An 18,452-nucleotide genomic window follows, 5' to 3' on the forward strand; every position below is an offset into this window, starting at 1 on the left:
CAAGCCAATTGAACTTAAAATTAGCGTCCACCTGCGGGGTTGTCCGTGATGGCCTGGCTGGTGATGGCGGGTGGCGGTTCCTGTAGGGTGTAGGTGGTAGTGGTGGAGGGCGTGCTGGGGCTGGTGTTGTTGCTCGTCATGTAGGGCGATGTGTAGGGTGAGTTGTTGTAATACTGAGCGTACTGACCCTGGCCGAAGGCAGGATAGCCCGGGTACTCCTGCAAAAGAGATGCGTACTTGAAAAGAAAGATTGGCGACATTTTGAATTTTCTTTCCTGGCGCAGTAACGTGAGATATGCCCTTCATCATTATTGCTACTTTACCGCACAGATTCCAAAAAACATAAATGCGAACATATGTAAGATCTCTCCCACATCTGGACAAGCATCCCTTTTGTGTGCGTGTGTGTGCGCTTTCCCTCTGTGCCACAAGACATATGTGAGAGGCGGTCCAGCAGGTAATCCACTTGACAAGGCGTGCGACAATCAGAGTGATTCATGTTCAAATGTGTCACGGACGAAATGTAACATGGTTGAAAGTCTGGCGTTCCAATCGATCAGCAGCACGGGGATCCCAAAGTGTGACAGTCGTACCTGTTGCGTGCTGTTGAAGCCCGTCGAGTTTGTCAGGGAGTTGTTTCCACCGTATAATCCTGACGTTGTGGTGAAAGTACCTCCTAGGAAGAGGAAAATGTCGTAGCTTTGAGTTACATAACCATTATATTATATTTAAAAACAGACGTTGACTTGATTTCTTGGTGATCAGATCGCAATATGTACATGCGAGCGGAGCTGACTCGGAGATCCAAACAGTGACTTGTGGCCTTCCTCAGGGGTCAGTGTTAAGCCCTCTGCGTTTTTTAATTTATATTAATGATGTGTGCATGATTTAAAAAAACTCCACTTTATATTATTTGCAGATGACACAAATATCCCATTTTATTTTCCTTTGGTTTAGGGGGGCGTGTAGGGGGATGGGACGAGGGGGTGGGGGGTAGGATATCGCAATTTTGGCTCCCTTAAGGAAAGCGACCTTATCTCACTCCTCTTCCTCTCTTTATCACTACTTGAATCGAGCCTGATGAATGACAGTTGGGGGTGTTCGGGGGGGGTTAATGGGCAGAGAACTAGTGGAGAGAACCTGCGAGTAGCACAAGAGGTCGGTTGTGCGGGAGCTACCGAAGGGTAACGTGCGGGGTGAAAGACCGACGGAAGGTGGGTTGGGTAGTGCGCGGGGCGGCCCGGCGCGGCTGACATCCCGCCGGAATGAATATGTATGTTTCTCTTTTCACTCACTCACTCAAAGGATGATCCCTCCTGGGTAATTAAGTCATTCAAAGGGGGGCTGATAGCATCTAATGGCTTAATAATATACACAGCATGACTTATTAGAGGAACGGAGGGCGCCTCTAGGCTGGGGCTGTCGTTCGGCGCTTCAGCTGCGCTCCATCTGCCGCGGGCGAGAGGAAGACGTCACATAAAATGGCTGCCGACGTGTGATTTGTACGCATATTAAAAAAAAAAAAAAAAAAAAAAGCTACAATCGTGCCGTTGTTAGGATGGCAGAGTTTTGACGGACAGGAAACATGGTTTTGATACTCAGTGATCATAACTTAAGGCGGATAATACATGCAGGCCCCCCCCCCCCCCCCCTGAATCCCCCTCTGAGAGAGGAAACTCAAGAGTCAATCTTAGCGTCAATAAAAAAAGTTGTAGTGCTTTATTTGAAAGTCTTCCAGCAAAGATAAACTTGATGTCCACGTTAGAAGAGGATTTACATGCCGCTACAATTCTCGTATTGTTTGATATACAGTTAAGCCCAAATTTATCTTGAAAAGGGACAAAAGTTGTTTCATGTCATAATAATAATAATAATTATAATGATAATAATAATAATAGTAATAATAAATCCTGCTTTAAATCATTCACGTCCATGTGAATTTTTATGAAAAAATACATTTCTATTTTCAGTTTTTTTTTTAAATGTATTTATTTATTTATTTATTTATTGAATTATTTATTTTAATAATATCCTTCTTGTTGGATGAAATGACAACTTAGTTTGAAAAGTTGCATTAACACCCACTTCCAAATGAAAATAAACCAAAAGCCAGCATTTAGACAGGGTATGAAGGAGTAGTTAGGAAATGTTTTGGGAAAGCACACAAAGATCAAAATATATCTTCATTTTGTTCATTTATTTATTTTTCTGTGCTTTTGTTTTCATTCAACAAGCGGAAAACCCAAATAACAATTAGTCATTCCGTCCATTCATTGTCGATACGCATCATCCTGCCATAAAAACCGAGTGTCAGTAGGATGGAGATAAATAACGCTGCCCCTAAATGGGTCCATAATTACACCTTTGCCCCCCCCGCCGCAACCCCGCCACGCCCCGGCGACAAACAAGAGGGAGTTCCTTTCATGCTGTGAGCATCAGGGCCCTCCCACACCGTGACAAACGTGAAGCAGCTTTTCAGAAGGCACTCAAAAGATCAGGCAAGCGGAAAGGAAGTATGTGGCGAAAAGCGGACACAATGCGCTTCTCTGTTTGGCTTGCGGAAGAGAAACAAACGCCTCCGACGTGCCGCACACACATGATTTGTGAAGTTTCCATCCTTACTCCCGTGGCGCTTTTTCACCTTCTTTTCATCCCCCGGCCTCCACCGGTTATTTTACATCTGTCTGCCTTGTTTGGTTTCTCAAGGGCCGCGGGGGGGGGGATTTGCCTCTTTTTTTTTTTTCCTCTGTTGGTTCCAGAGTTCAAAACGGAGTGAAAGTCTGACAGAACAATCAGAGAAAAGCGCGACAACAAATTTGCCCGAAGCGCCGTCGAAGCGGTCATAAAAGTGCTGGCTGCGGCGGAGGTTGGAAGGCTTGCTCGGCGAAGAGCGAGGAGCCACATAAAAGCGGCGGGGACCCCGGCGGCCCTGGCGAGAATGGAGGCGTGTTGTTCAAGAGCGGCGGTGCTGGTTATGATCGGGGAGGGGGTTACTTGCGGTTCCCCGGGGGGGGCATGTTTTTGCTGCCTCCCTCTGTGCTGCTCCAGTTAGTTCACTCAGTCACTCAAGTGCAGACATCAGGACTGACCCCCTCCCTCCAGCCCCTCACCCCCCCACCCCCCTCGCTTGCCTGCCTTCTGGCCCCACAATTGGAAGTCCATTTGCTTTGCTTGATCAGTCTCTTCGCCACGGGCTATGTCTATCATCAGCGCACAATATTTGGAGCAGAAGTTTGGATGCCCCGCTTGGGAATAAGCTATCAAGTCCAGATGGACTCGCCTCGTCTTTTTTTTTTTTTTGCGAGCTTGCCAGAATGCTGGAATCCAATTATTCACATAATTAGCATCTGCTCAAAACTTCTCAACTCTGTGTTGCTTCTAAATCGTGACATTTACATGACTAGTTGCTTTTCTTGGTTGTCATGGTTGTCGTTGCGGTATATATTGAGTTCATGTGCTTTAAATAGTTGCTGTTATTTCGTTTTATTTTTTTAAATTGCAATTTTTGGTGGGAAATACACATTATGTAATTTTTTTTTAAAATACTTGTTGAGTTAGTTAATTTTTATCTATTTATATTTCATTCCTATTTCCTTTTTTTAATTTAAATTTTTATTCTTAATTATAAAAAATACACAATATGTCCTTTTTGTAATTAATCCCTTATATAATCAGTGATTAATTAATTCACATTTTATTAAAAAATCCCTTACTAATTATTATTTCTTTTAATGATAATAAAAAAAAAATATTTATTTATTATTTTATTTGGGTTGTTTTGTGTGAAAACAGCCAAACGTTTTGGGTTGTACAAAATAACTCAAAGTAGCGGGTCGGTCCAAACTTTGACCCAAATTAGGTTATTTTTGACCCAGCAATTTTAAGAGTGTAGTAATTTCATCTAGTTCGTCCAAAGATTTAACTGCAGTCACAGCCATTTGCGTCATATGAGCTCTATCGAAGGAATTGAGTTTCAGCTTTTGTTTTCAGCGGTGTTTATAGGTCACAAAACTCAACATGTCTCCAGAAAAGTGCTGGCGTTAGTGGCGTGTTTTTTCACGACTGCATTACTCCCAACACTGTTGTCGTCGCAAACTCGCTGTGCTTTTGCACTCACATCTAAGAGTTTCTGCGACAATCCACGAGGCGCACTGCCAACCATTGCCACACGAGTTGGCGTACACGCACGCTTTTGTGCCCTTTACGATTCTGCGCAGCCACGCAAAGCTCCGTGGCATCGGGCATGAAAGCGAGGCGCAGAAACATTAATCTAATCGTCTGCCGCCTTGACAGCTGGTCACAAGCTGGTGGAGGGATGCGTGTTTTGGGTGGGAGCGGGGATCACATGTGGAACATGTGGAATTTTGGTCTGGGTTGCTGGAAACCTGGATAATACGATTTTGAATAACCTTGCAAGACGGCACAACAATCATCCTGCAAATGCACTTCTCTTTTCGACTAGCATTGTTTTCTCATGTCTCTGGTTTAGTCTGATCGTGTCCCTGAACTCGATCACACTCGTCAGTTTAATCTTTCGTGATGAAGCAAATCTGAGGATTTATGGAAGCCATGAGCGTTTGTGTAAGACTTAGAGCTATGTGACGATGCAGAGAAATCTGTCAGTGGACATCCTGAGGCAGCGAGCGAAAACATTCATCGCTTTCGCTTGTGAAATGTTTTAGAGTGTGAGGGGCCTAAACCTGCCCAACTTGTCTTGCCATTTCCGACACTCAAAATCTGTCTCAATCTCAAATCCAAAGAGATTTTTTGTATTTAACATTACGACAGAGAGAAAGAAATGTCAAAAATTGGCTGATTGGCTAAAAAAAAAAAAAAAACGACTGTCAATTTCGAAAGGGCTAATATGGGCCGATTTGATCGTCAGGCCAATTACAATGATCGGGTCAGATCCTATTTTAAAACAATTACACAAATCTTCCCCTGGTAACTTTTAATTCCACCCCTCCTCTTCTACGCACTTGCTTTCAGTAAACAACTTCAAGCTACTCAGGGGATCCACTTCCCGCGACGAGGTAAAAAGAACAAATGGCATAAGACGCAGAAGACAAATGGGCACGTAATGCTGTCATCGTGACTTAAACCACTCCCTCCGCCCTTCCCGCCCTCTTCGTTTTTCAGCCTCTCTGCTTTTTGATCCGCAGCCACGGGGGAAAAAAAAAACCGGCTACGGCGTGCCACATCTGTGGCTGAGCTGCTGGCGTTATTTACTGTTGGATATTCCGGAGGATTCTGTCACCAGGGAGCGAGAGAGAAAGAGAGAGCGGAATGCGGCGAGCGAAATAGCCGACGCAGGTGGAACTTTTGTGGCTCCGAGGGGGAAAGCGATAGAAATGTTTCGGAGCGAGAGGAGGGATGGTGGGCGCGCAACAGCTCATCTTTATTAGCTTCAAGGCTATAAATCGCCACAGTCCCGCTTAAACAAATACAAATATGATCACAGGGAGAGAAAAACAAAGGCTGGGGAGTTCGGGTGCCTCCTAAGTGTCGGCTCATTTTCTTCCCCCATCTTGTGTTGATTTTTAAAAAAATTTTTTTTTATTTTTGGTGGTGTTTAAATCAAAGCAGGGCGGTATTTCTGGCGTCAGGTCACCTCATTTGGATGATAGACGATAACTGGGATGTTGAGAGAAGACGACTGGCTGGTCAAAGTGAAAACAAACCCAAGATGGCCCAACTCAAAGTTGAAAATATAAAACAGACATTTTTACAAGTCTCAAAATCTGTCAGGAGACAGAAATGGACGTTGGTGCCTTGAGTGCTTCAAGTCATCATTAAAATTAACTGAGATACCGTGAATCCTTTGAAGTAGCCTGTCTCTGCTCCTCGCAGAGGATACAGAATATGATTTTGAGTACAATTATATTTCATGTCTTCTTGTGTTGCTGCATGAGCATAAATAATTAGATATGCGTTCCCCATTACGTTAGCATTAGCATTAAGCTAGCAGACTAAAGGCTATTTGAAATACGGAACATTTATTTGAACTGTTTTAAAAACGTCATTCTTCTAATTTTATGTTTTGTTAGTTCTTTTTTGGAACAAAATTGTCAATGACTCCTCTCTCAAGGCACCACTGTACAAGTCAAACGACCAAAGATTCAGACGTTCTCACCCTGCATTTGGTAGCTGTACGGCGCCTGTCCCGTCTGCGGCGTGCTGAAGCCCGAGCCGTAGCCCAGAAAGCCCGTCTGGCCCGGCGACTGCGATTGGCTCAGGCCGCTTTCCGTCTTGATGCCTGCCCACAATGGCCCTAAATCAGTTAGCGACATCAGATCGGTTTGACGCTCTTTACAAGAGTCGAGAGTCACTGGTTTGAAATTACACCGAGAGCGGGCCGGGGGCCGATCACAATGGCCCCGGCGCTGATTTGTTTACTGATTCCTTGTCGCGATCTCATACTTCTGCACAGCAAACTTTTTGGTTACTTCATGTTACACTCAATGTTATCTGCAATCTAAGACACCAAAATTTAAGACCACTTTGATCAAATTTGAAGACCTTCATTTTAAGACGTTAGGAGCCGGCGGTATGCGCTCAGTAACGTTCCACAATATTTTACAAAGATATTGAAATTGATTTTATTGTTGATATAGAACATATCTACAGATTTACAGCGGTGGTTGTCTTAAAAGAGAAATGCTAGAAATTTCAAACAAATTTTAAAGACGACTTGAAGTCAATTTAAAAGCGCTTTTTCGCTCCATGTAAGTACATAAATATGGGCTCAAAATTTGAGAAATTTTGCAATAATATTTTTTTTTCAATCATGCTGCATAAAAAACAGGAAAAAGACTCCTTTGATAAAAAATCAAAGAACTTTCATTGACTGAATGGAATTAATAACAGAGGGCTCAAAATTTCTCCAAAATAGTTTTTTATGTACAATATAATATAAAATCAGTTCAAAATATTTCTGCTCATTCTCCTTATCCGAGTTTTTTTATGCACTGTTTTTGAAATCCTGACTGAGTTGGTGCACCACAGCTTCAAAAACTTCATTAACTGAGTTGACGGAATATGAATGGATAATGATTTTTTACCTTCTAAACTACCCTAGAATTGCAAATTTAGGGCAATGCTTCCGCAAATTCTAAGGATTTATTCCTTCAATTTAATATTTGTGCTTTAAAAAAATATTTAAAAAAATCCCATTATGAATTCTGAAAAATGTAATGCAAGACATTCCATGGATTTTACGACCCAAAGTTGCAACTGTCATCTTTTTTGCTTTTTGCTAAACATGATCAGCAAAATCACCTCCAGAGAACATGCAGGCAACAAACAACAACTCAGCAAAATTGTTGCTATACCAGTGGAAATGAGGAGAAATGCAAATCTCATGAAATGCCGTGACCTTCACAACGGAAAGCCGATCGTCCAAATTGTTTCAAAAATAGACAAAGTTACGATGGCGCTTCTTACCGTAGGCCGGGATGGCGTAGGGCTGGCCGGGCTGGGGGTAGCTGGCGTAAGCTGCGGCCTGCTGCATTCCTGTGGTGTACTGCGTCTGTCCGTACGCGGCCATATTTTGGGACGAAGGGGTCGGAAGAATATGCGGATACGTCCTGCTGTTTGAGCGATGAAAGAACAACAAAAAAGTGAGGGGGGGGGGAAATGCGGTCCGCCCTCGCAGAAAAACTCAACTCGCCACATGAAAATGTGATCGTATCGCCAACGACGACGAGAAATTACGACACAAGCGGCAGACACCCAGGCAAACAGAGCCGCTCGAAACCGACAGGAGGATCTAATTAAAGCTCCAAATGAAGTCGGACGCTGCTTATTTTTATTTTAGTTTTTTTCTTTTTTTTTTGGAGGAACAAGTAAAATGGAGCCTTACTTGGAAGGGTAAATCTGCGGGGAGAACTGGTGCGTTTGTCTTGGGCTGAAGCCACTGCTTCCAATAGCTGAGGAGGAGAGTTAAGAGAGAGAAAAGAGCATGTTTAAACACTCAGAAGCAAGGTAAATATTAGTTTTTGCCAACAGAACCTCGAGATTCCGAAGAAACGGTAATTACGCCCGCTTTACTCTGTTTATTTCGTTGACCTTCTTTAAGGGTGAAGAGACGGATCATAATAATGGCGCAAAAATAATCAGATAGGCAGGATCGTTTTTTTTTTTTTTTTGTGCTGACTCATTTATTGTCATGGCAACTGCTGGTATAAACACACAGTTGAAATAGGCCAGCCAGAAAAACCGCAACCACAAGACACGACGACATAGTCCCACAGGGCTGTTAATTTAGCCCACCAAAAATGTTTTTTGAAGGAGATTCATCATCTCTTTTGGTCGTAGTTGTTTTATTTCCCTTGAAAATAAATGTTCTCATTAGCATTACAATGAAAAAGCCTCTTACACTAAAATTACACTTAAATTGTAAAATCAGTTTTGGGGTCATTAAATAAAAAAAAAAATGAAGGATTGACAGTGATTACCTTTTTTTTAATTGTATGTAATTGTCTTGCTTTAAAGCGCTGTTTTTACCTCAATATTGCGATTGCAATTTTAATATAAGATTATTTTCAAGGTCCTCTCCGTCAATCAGATTACAAGAGCAAGGCAAACAAATATGTGACTGTGAAAAAAATTATTATGAAAACGTGGATAATAAAAAAAAAAAACAACTAAATAATAATATAATACTAATTCTAAGAGGGCCTCGGAACTGCCTCCTTCTCTGGCCCTTGCTTGACAAACGCTCATGTTCTCAAAAAACACAAAGACGCTTATCACTCACTCATCGCTTCTGCACAGATAAACGTACTCGCTCTCACACACACACACACACACGCACACACCCCACACGCGCGTGCACACGCACACGCAAAAGTTGGTCCTCACCTGATCCGGAGAAGCTGTCCAGCGAGGTGTCTGCTACTGAGGCGGCTATGTCGCTGCTGCTCATTGGCTCGCTTTTAACTGCCAAGGAGAAAAAAACAAAAAAACACGATTAAACCACAATTTGTTTTTGTTTTAGTTGTCTAATGTTAATTGGTGCAACTTTAGGCCATTCGTTTTAACCTACATATCTTTTAAGTGGTCTCATTTTAACTTGCATAACTTTTTTGGGGGGGGGATGAGGGGGAGAGGTTGACAGTAGTCTTCTTTTAATCTGCCCAATTGACCGAAAGACCTGTGTTGTAAATCCTGCCTTTGAGAGTCTGCGTCTGTGTTAAAATCTCATACAAGCAGGCGAAAGCAACTCTAAATCAACGCTTTAAAACGCTGGCGAATGATTCATGTGACGTGCGGTAGGATTTGTTTTAGCGATGACAACCAAGTATAACTGAACTGTCAGGAAAAGGCGCTGGTGTATAAATTCATCTTTATGCGTAGCGACCGGTTTTTGACCTTGGCTCCATTACCGAGCTCACTGATAGATGCGTAAAGAACAATTTCACAGCTACCTGACAGCTCAGGAATCTTCGAAATCATTCCCCCAATCCCCCCCCCCCCTCCCTCTCTTTTTGGGGGAGGGCAAAACAAATTGGCAATGTGGGCAAGGCGGTCATGCTCCGCGGAAATGGAAGAAGCCATCGGCTGTCATGTCGTACATGTTTTTCCCGATCTGCTTGTTCAGCTCGGAAACATGCTGACAAGTTGCGATACTTTGCGAGAACACGCGGGCGGGAGGGTGAAGGGGGGCTGGGGAGGAGTGGAGGGGAGGGATGGCGATGTGCTTGAAGAGGATGAAAATAATGCCGGTGTGCATGCATAAACTAGCACACAGTCCCAAAAACATAACATGTTTGGAGGGTGGAGAAGCGTGAGCAAACGGTTCACTGCAAAGCATGCTGGCATGACACATTGAAACACCACAGAGGGCCTGAATGAAAAGGACAATAGTTGAAGTCACGCTACGGGAATTTGGGATGTCTCCTTGCAAGTATTGTCCTTTCATTGCCAACAAAGTCGACAAACCTGAGGCGGACTGCGAGTTACAACCTAACAACCAGTCGGCGGTGGTGAGCATTGTGATGCTGTCACCTATGAGGGAAAGAAAGCAGCAAAACAAAAAAAGAAAAAAAAAAAAAAAAAAGAGGACACGTGACGTGAGTCCGGTCTTTTTATCACCTGAGTCAACAACTATGCGCTGTGGGAAAACCGCATGCAAAACTGCACTTGTGTCCATCCATGCTTGAGGGAACTCAATCGTAACGCGGTGGCTTAAATACGCTGCTTAATAATCGCCGGGAAACATCAACAGCGCAAAAGGGAGTGCCAACTTACCTTCCGTGCCATTGGGTGTCATGGAATTGTTGTTATGGATGTGGGAGTTGTCCAGGCCGGCGCCGCTCGGTGATTCGCTGCATCCACTAACTCGGCTGTGAGGGCTGGCGAGATCCTGCATTTCCATAGACCTGATTGGGGGGAAAAAAGGACGTCAAGCTAAACATCAGACAAAGAGAACCACCGAGTGTGTTTTTAAAACAACCACATTACTTCTTGGGTTGCTTCTCACTATCTTTGTGTTTTTATTATGCAGAGAAGCAGCCGCCAGAACTCATCAAATCAAACAAATAAAGGTACAAGATCAAATAATTCAATTGAAATACGATTTTCTTTCAGACTCCTAACCTAGTTCACCAATGAGCTATGCTCTTTATGACTCAAATTGCTGTGGTGCCGCACCACCTCCAGGGGGCGCACCGGTGGTCTGGAATTAATTAATTAATGACGCACTTTCAATGTGTGATTTCTTCTCTACTTCTACACAAAATATTTTGTCATGTTTTGATCCTGATGTCTTGTTCAGACATTTTTTATGACGTCTATGACGTGTTTATGAGGTGTGCGGTGGAGAGGCGGTGCGCCATAGTGTTGTTTGCGGTCGCTACTTTTAATAAATTGTAATAAATTCTGCTGCCACGTTTTGTGTTTCGCTATAATCGTGCACCAGGATCATCTGGTAGCTATTCTATTTTTTTCGTTAAATATTTAGATGATGATGCTTTGTGACTTTTTATGGAGGTGTGCGGGTGCATCGTAGTCTTTTATTTATTTTTTTTAATTCATGTGTCGGTTTGGACGAGGGAGCACCATAGCCTCTCTTAGGATGTCGAAGGGGGGCGTGCTGAGTAAATGATGCAGAAGATGACGGTAAAAAAAAAAAAAAAACATCACAGAGGATTTCAAACAGGCTCCATCAAATAAACTGACAGCTCTGTAAGCAATTGTCAGCTGTGAAAGGCGCAGTGACAAACAAAGTCATTTGTCATTTCTCTGGTCACGTCAAGCTGCACTTTCGGTGTTCGCTGTCAGTGCGCCGCGTCTCTTCCCCCGAGCCAGATGTTGGCCGGTTTGATGCGCTCCGACTTGATTACAAGAGGCTGCGTGTGTTGCTTGCCTCGCTGATGACTGGCAGGCGAGGAGGCCGATGTGTTTGCTCTGGCAAGCGCCATAATTATTGCCGTGTTTACGCAGAAGCAAAGCAAACAATGTTCAGAATGTTTGGCTGGCCCAAAAGCATCGGGACGGGCGTGAGACAATGGGGGAGTTAAGCGGCGCAATGGTGTGTTTGAGATAATTGGAGAAAATGTGAATTATTAGAAAGATACTATGAGCAAGGACAATGACCGGACGCACATTGTTAGCCTACTAGCATACAAGTCGTTTTAACTTGCTGTTACAATATGAATAAAAAAAGTCCCAATGCACTTTCTATTTCTATTTCTGTCTGCAGATGTTGCCCCACCAATTGTGTTCCAGTACTTTACAGTAACTAATGCAATTCGCTGCCCTGTATATGGCTTTAAATACGCTAGCGTTCCGTCTTTACATTTTTGGATTTAGACAAGGCTTTGGCGCATCTTGTGGCATCTACGAGAGTAAAGGTCAAAATCGTTATGTTGTACTTCTGACCGCCATCAAATTGATCGATACCAATACTGTATCACAACAGTATCAGAAACGATACGTGACAATATCCAAGCATCGTTAATACTCAATGAAGAACAAGCCGGGAAGAATTTATCTTCCGTATTGCAGTCCTAGCTCAATCAATTAATCAATCAACCAATCAAACTTTGTCGATCCCTAAAATGCAATTCAAATTGGTTCCCACCGAGATGCCTTTGAGTCCTCCGCGCCCTGCTACTCCTCCTCCGGCCTCCTCCACCTGGAAGAAACAAAGTCGCTCCTTGTTAGCGTGAGACAAAAAAAGCCTCGTCTGTGAGAAAACATTATTGAAGCGGCGAGAGAGAAGAAGAAGAAGCCCTTCTCTCCGCTGCCGTTTCCTCCCGGAGAGGCGATTCATCATTGGCCCTTAAGACAGCTGCAAACCGGATTAGCCTTCCCCTCCCACCGAGCCCCCCCCCCCTGCCAATCAACATGCAAAGCGACTTAGCCAAGGTAAGCAGGAAGAAGGGGTGTGGGGGTGTTGAAGAAGTGAAGGATCACAGGTTTTTCGGGATGGGAAGATGGGACGTGTTGAGCGGGGGACCAGTCGAGCGTGACAACCCGGGCATCCTCAGCACATCTTTCATGTGCAATTGACACTATCTGAAATTCATCAGCAACCCCCGCTCGGGCCTCGACTGACAGCTCCTAATGAGCGTCAGGGTTGCTCAGACCCCCCCAACCCTCCCCAAGCGGGCCTGCCCCGGCCTGGGGGGGCAGCAGCGTTGCACACAAATATACAACTTCAAAGCGCATTCTGTGCGAGCAAAGTGGCATAAAGGGGAAAAAACGTTTTGCACCGCAATACAGTTTTCAGTGGCATCATTTGACGAGCAATGTTCCAATTTTGAGGAGCAATTTTTTGCAGGTTCGCAAAAAAAAAAACAAAAAAACGTAAATGTAATAAATTAATAATTTGTTGTTTCCCCCCCCCCCTTTTTTCTGTATTTTCTTGTCCAGAAACATTTTCAGTGGGACAAACACAAATGTACATTTATGCTTTGTCTTTCTGAATGGATTGTAAGGTTTGCGGTTAAATAAATGAAAAAAAATTAAATAAAATTAATAAATAAATTAATTAAAAAAAGAAAAGAAAATGAATGTACTTTTAATCTTCTAGGCCACTCCTCCCAGGTAACGTACGCCATAACGCAACCTCATTCCTGCTCGTGTTTACGTACGTGTGTAGCATTCATTTATATAATTTCTCTGCAGTCACTTATTAAATTGCCGCTCAGTCGGATAAATTTAATGCAGTTGCAGCCAGACTTTTGTGAAAAATACACTTGCTCACCCGAGCACTTCATTTCTGTCTTTCACAATGTCAATCTTAGGTTAGCTTTGCAATCGTCTGTTGATTACTGCTCATCACCGCTGTTTGAGAACGATACTTGAAGTGTATCTTAATCGCCGCCATGGAAGCGACGATTACTGACTCAGAAGCGAATCTGCAACGTGTTTAGTCACACTAGTAGCAGGTCGAAGCTCGTCGTCGACTGGGCCGAGCCCTCTGTACGTGTCTTCTTGAGAGGCCTCCAATTCATTGGGACGCTCACACACACACACACACACACACACACACCCACACACACACACCCCCGCTCACCCCCAGGGCACTTTTGGAGGCCCATCTCCAAACAATGCGCATATGCAAGCATACGGAGCCACATATGTTTCCGATGACACCGCCGACGCCTCTATTATTCTCCTTTAGCTGACAGTTACATTTCAGAGCTCAGTCGGACATCAAGAGCGCCCAAGGGCCGTACACCGACGCGGCCATAACACTACAGTATATTAGAGCTGACTCAAGGCCACCCGTGGGGATTCCGGGTCCAAAACAGGGTCAAGAGCATACGTCTGGAAATGATTTTATTATTTTTTTTTTTTTTGCTGCACTGCTCCCAGTTTTGAAATGAAATAGTTTTTACTTGTATTTAGCGATGCAGTGCCATCTCAACTCTGTGATTTCTTTTCCACCACTCTTCAAAATGTCTTCCCATTGAGTACCGTTTTCTTTTATTTATTTATTTTTTATATTTCCAGGCCATATCAAATGCTCTTGTGACTCACTCACTCGTGGCCTACACGCCATAGGTTGCCCTCCAGTACCTATTATGAAACGGTAAAAGCATATTTCCCCCATGCGACAGAATACTTTTCAGTGATGCAAAATTCAAAAGCAAAAGCAGGAAAACACATTTGCTTCAGCACCTGAGCTCGGAAAAATGTCTTGAGTTGTGTTCAAGTGTCTCCACCGTTGCAGGTGAAAGCATCCAGGTGAGGAGAAAGCGTGAAGAAGAAGAGCGACTTCAAAGGCCTCCTTGGAAATCCTTGTTGTTGAAGTCAAAGAAAAAGCAGCTTTCATGTACACGGACCCAAACCGCCGGCGCGTCTTTGAAGCGAGCTGCAACAAAGCGGGCGGAGAAGCATCACCGTGACGACGGGGAGAAGAAGAAGCGCTCCCGTCACGCTTGCTCGCCGTTTGTTTTCCAGGTAAACACAAGCTGACACTTTGAGTGCTGAGGGTTCCACTCGTTTGTTGGCGTGCTTCAAAATGTACGTGCACTATTTGCCTCCATCCTCCCAGTTCTGTATTAAAATATAATACAGATGCTTGGAATCTGATGAAACTGGTTATTAAGTAGGTGAACAAAGTTTGTGATGTTTACAGAGTCAGGAATGATTTTCGGTCCTTCCAATTTAGTATTCGTTTTCGAGACCAACAAAAAAAAAAAATCTTGTAACTTAGACCAGTCGTGTTTATGCTGAACCTAACGTCTAATTCATAAACATTACTAAATATATTACATTATTGCAACACATATTATTATTATGAAAACTTGATGTGCTGTAGGAAAAAAAACATATTCAGAATCAGTGCAAAAAAAAATCTATAAAAGTTTGCTTGCATCTCTGCTTAAAGAAAAAGTGTAAACATTCGTTCAGTGTGATCAACAAAATTACATTTTAAAAATTATTATTTTTTTTTTATAAATGAACTCCACCGTTGGCGTACGCTTTCTGATTGAAGAGCAGCTTAATTTGATTTTTAAAGCCTTTTCTCTTGAATACAAGAAATCAGTCCTTCCCGGCCCGAGTTAAAATCAGCAACATTTATGCATTCACCTCAAAACAGCAGTTGATGTTTACGGCATGACGGATGTTTGCATTCTAAGGTGACATTTTCTTTTAAAAAAAATCAGTCCTCACAGTTCAATATTATCATTACTCTGCTTGTAAAATTATAATGGCATATGTGATGGCACTTAAAAAAAAAACTTTGTGATACTTAATATCATTAGGCCATTTATGATCATGTTTTGATTAGCACTTCTTTAATCAAAAAAAAAAAAATGGAACCTTAAAGCGACTAATCCTCACTTAAGCTGGTCAGCTGAGTCCACATGGTGGCCCAGGGAAAATAAATCCGCCGGGCAAGCAAAAGAATGTGAACGCGCACGACAATTGGACACAGATGTTGCGAGTGGGTGCCGGGGTGCAGTTTTTTTTTTTTTTTTTTTTTGGGGATGCGACGCTTCGCTTGGGATGACGGGCCGCAAATGCAAATTTTGCAAAATGCTTGAGCGGCGTGAGCCTCATTAAATAAACTAACTGTGCATATTTAAATGGAAATAGCTCCTCATTTGCATTTCCATCAGCCCGAGCAAACAAAACAGAGACGGCTGTTTAAAGCGGGCTTCATTTTTAAAAGTGTAATTATCAGCGTTTTTGCGAATAAAATTTCATCGTAAATCTCTTCCAGGAAGGCCTCGAGAACGATAGTTACGGCTTGAAATCACAATTTAAATATGATTATTGATCAAAAATTGCTCGGTTTAATGTTACACAAAAATATTTAAGTTCTTAAGTCAGATTTATGTAAAGGTGTGTAAAACCTTTCTATGTTTTTGTATGTTGCACGTCCAATTGCGACATTTTAAAGTAAATTGTAATCAACAAGTTGAATTGACGTCGTGCAGTTGAGAATGAGATTTAAATATATATTTAATGTCATATTAAATTCGCAATATGTGTCCATTAGGATTTTGGTCTTTTCACTTGTTGATACTTTTAGGAAATGACACAAGCCGCGGGTCAAATTGACCCGGGGACATTATTATTGTAACAATTGTATCAAGAGGGTTAAAATTATAATTTATCCGGGAATTGGTTTTATACTGTTCAAAAACACACACACACACACATTATTAGCTGTGCTTTGTTTTCCATCTTATGAATATTATTCTGGCTTCTAAATGGCCTTGAGGTGGGTGGGTGGGCCGTTCCGCATCTATTCCGCAAACACTTCAGTCGCGTCCACAAACTGTTTTTTCCGAGTGCTTTTTGCCGTCCTTTCAATCTCATTTCCTGACCTAAACAACAACGTGTGACCCAAAACAACGCCTGGCGCTATTTAGTAAACAACCCCTGCGCTGCTAAATCATCCCACTTACTACTTACCAACCCCCCCCCCCGCAGCACCCCCACCCTTCCCGCCCACCACCGTTCTCTGCATCCACAATGCCGGCCGCTCCCGCTTGTGCACATACAGCCACGCGAGCAAATAAGCACTAATTGGATAAATAAGGTTATTGTGCCCGTGAATGGAAGCAGCTTGTCGTGTTTGTTTAACACAGAGGGTGCGCTCCGAGAGCCACGCTAAGTCGACAATTTCGGGGTGTTGTACTGCGTTTAAAGCTGCGTCTGTGGCCCACCAGCCACTGGTTGCCCACCATTTCTTCCTCTTCTTTCATCTCACACCTTGGAGACAGCAAATGAGGATGAAAAAAACGGGAGAGGAGTTTCCCCTTTAGCCCTTCAATTACAGCAGTGTGTGATGACTGCGTGTGCGCGTGTGTGTGTCGTTTTTATGAGGACGCTGAATCGCGGCCCTCCGTCTCGGGGTCTCCTCGCTGCATTCCACGGCCGAAGCAGATGGCATAAAATGTCAAGCGCTTCCACTTGGGAGCAATTCTTTTTTTTTTTTGCTATTTAACCCTCCTGCTGCATTGAACAGCAGTCATGTTGCCGGGTCAATTTGACCCAGGGTGTGTTTAATTATTCAAAAGTTTCAGGAACAAAAGAAAAAAAAAATCCAAACAAAATGTCATGTGTAGGTCCAATTACAAATGCACTGCTTTCATTTTTTCACGTTAACTACGGATATTATATTATACAAGTAAAAACTATTTTATACAGATATAACAATTTGACCCATTTCGAAATGAACCGTTCAAGGCGACATTTTTTTCTATTATTATAATTATTAATATCATCATTTATTTCTAAGAATTACACAACCAAAGAGTTTTTGAGCTAAATAGTGAAACATTTTTCTGTTTTGCAATTGACACAACTATTTGAATTGGCTGCAACGATTATTAGATTAGTTACCTCATATTCAAAGTTTTAGATTCAAATGTGCCCACACTCTTTTAACGTGATAATTACTTAAGTTACAGAAAACATTTTGAGAATATTATTACACTAACACCATTTAAAATCTGACTTGCACATTTTTGTAATTATGTGACCATCGGATCATTGGCACCCTTAATTAATCATGCATTCAATCAATATTAATTTTACACTATATTTTGTGAAAATGCACATTTACGAATAAAACTTTTTTTTTTGCAAACACACACACTCACGCACACACACGCACACACACATTATAAACAAGCAGCAGCAATTGCACGCAGTAACAAACAAAATATCATACTCACAACAATTAAGCTTGAATCTGTGTGTCTTTTATCCCTTCTTTACAAAAAAAAAATATCTGTAGAAAGAAGATCCAACAATGTTCTAAAAAAGTTCTCCTCCCGGAAACTCCAGCATGATTGGCGGACGCAGATGAAACTTTACAAGATGCCTTTTTTCTTTTTCATTTTAAGCCTGGGAAGCCATGGAGCGCACCCCCACCACACCGCCGCCAGCCAGCGCGGTACCTCACCAGGGCCAGTCCGGTCCAGAGAGAACGGAGAGAGTTGTCCGATTACCGCTGCAGGCGCTTACTAGTAGTGTGTGTCGCTGAGGAAGTGGAGGAGGAGGAGGAAAAAAAAGAGAGAGAGAGAGAGAGAGGGGGGGGGTGGACTGGGAAGGGAGGGAGAGGTTGTGGCGAAAAAAAAAAAGCAGGGAAGTTGCTCTAACAGGAAGACTTTGGTAAAAAAAAACCCTCTCAATGTCAGTTTTTAGCAAACTCTTTCAGCTGCGCACCACCCCACCCCCTCAACCTCTTGTCACGAATGTCATAGCCCATTTCTAGTGCAGACACCCAACAAAATGTTTTTGAAAAAAAATCAGTCAAAACAAAGCCTGGCAGTCTCCCAAATTATTTTAAAGCCGCGCACCCCTTTTGACCTCCAAACAGAGTAGGCGCACCCCTTCTCCAATGAAACCTTTAAAAGGGAAGTCAAAACAAAGCCTGGGAGTCTTGGCCAAACTTTTTAAGCCCGTCGACTTTTCGATAAAATAGACGCACCTCATCTGTCACGCGCACACCCTCAAAATACCGGTAAAGATGT

The 18,452-nt window shown here is 42.8% G+C and overlaps 1 protein-coding gene across 8 annotated transcripts in view; it reads right to left on the reverse strand.

The window, feature by feature from the left end:
* eya1 (EYA transcriptional coactivator and phosphatase 1) overlaps nt 1-17,954 on the reverse strand; it is a 36,173-nt gene extending 18,219 nt beyond the window's left edge. For 2 of the 8 annotated variants that reach the window (XM_088282515.1, XM_088282512.1), the window contains exons 1-10: nt 17,652-17,954; nt 12,086-12,139; nt 10,252-10,382; nt 9,943-10,008; nt 8,863-8,940; nt 7,862-7,928; nt 7,444-7,589; nt 6,134-6,256; nt 594-676; nt 32-218 (exon numbers count right to left, since the gene is read on the reverse strand). In XM_088282515.1, coding sequence (XP_088138641.1) covers nt 32-218; nt 594-676; nt 6,134-6,256; nt 7,444-7,589; nt 7,862-7,928; nt 8,863-8,940; nt 9,943-10,008; nt 10,252-10,378 — 877 coding nt within the window. In that variant the 5' untranslated portion in view covers nt 10,379-10,382; nt 12,086-12,139; nt 17,652-17,954. Of the gene's footprint in view, nt 1-31; nt 219-593; nt 677-6,133; nt 6,272-7,443; nt 7,590-7,861; nt 7,929-8,862; nt 8,941-9,942; nt 10,009-10,251; nt 10,383-12,085; nt 12,140-17,651 lie in introns of all 8 variants that reach the window. The other 6 variants (XM_088282514.1, XM_088282510.1, XM_088282516.1 and 3 more) reach the window with 4 other exon arrangements.
* Nucleotides 17,955-18,452: the final 498 nt, after the last annotated feature.

Source organism: Idiotropiscis lumnitzeri, chromosome 19, assembly GCF_059441095.1.
Source record: "Idiotropiscis lumnitzeri isolate Australia: NSW breed Sydney's pygmy pipehorse chromosome 19, RoL_Ilum_1.0, whole genome shotgun sequence".
NCBI lineage: Eukaryota > Metazoa > Chordata > Actinopteri > Syngnathiformes > Syngnathidae > Idiotropiscis > Idiotropiscis lumnitzeri.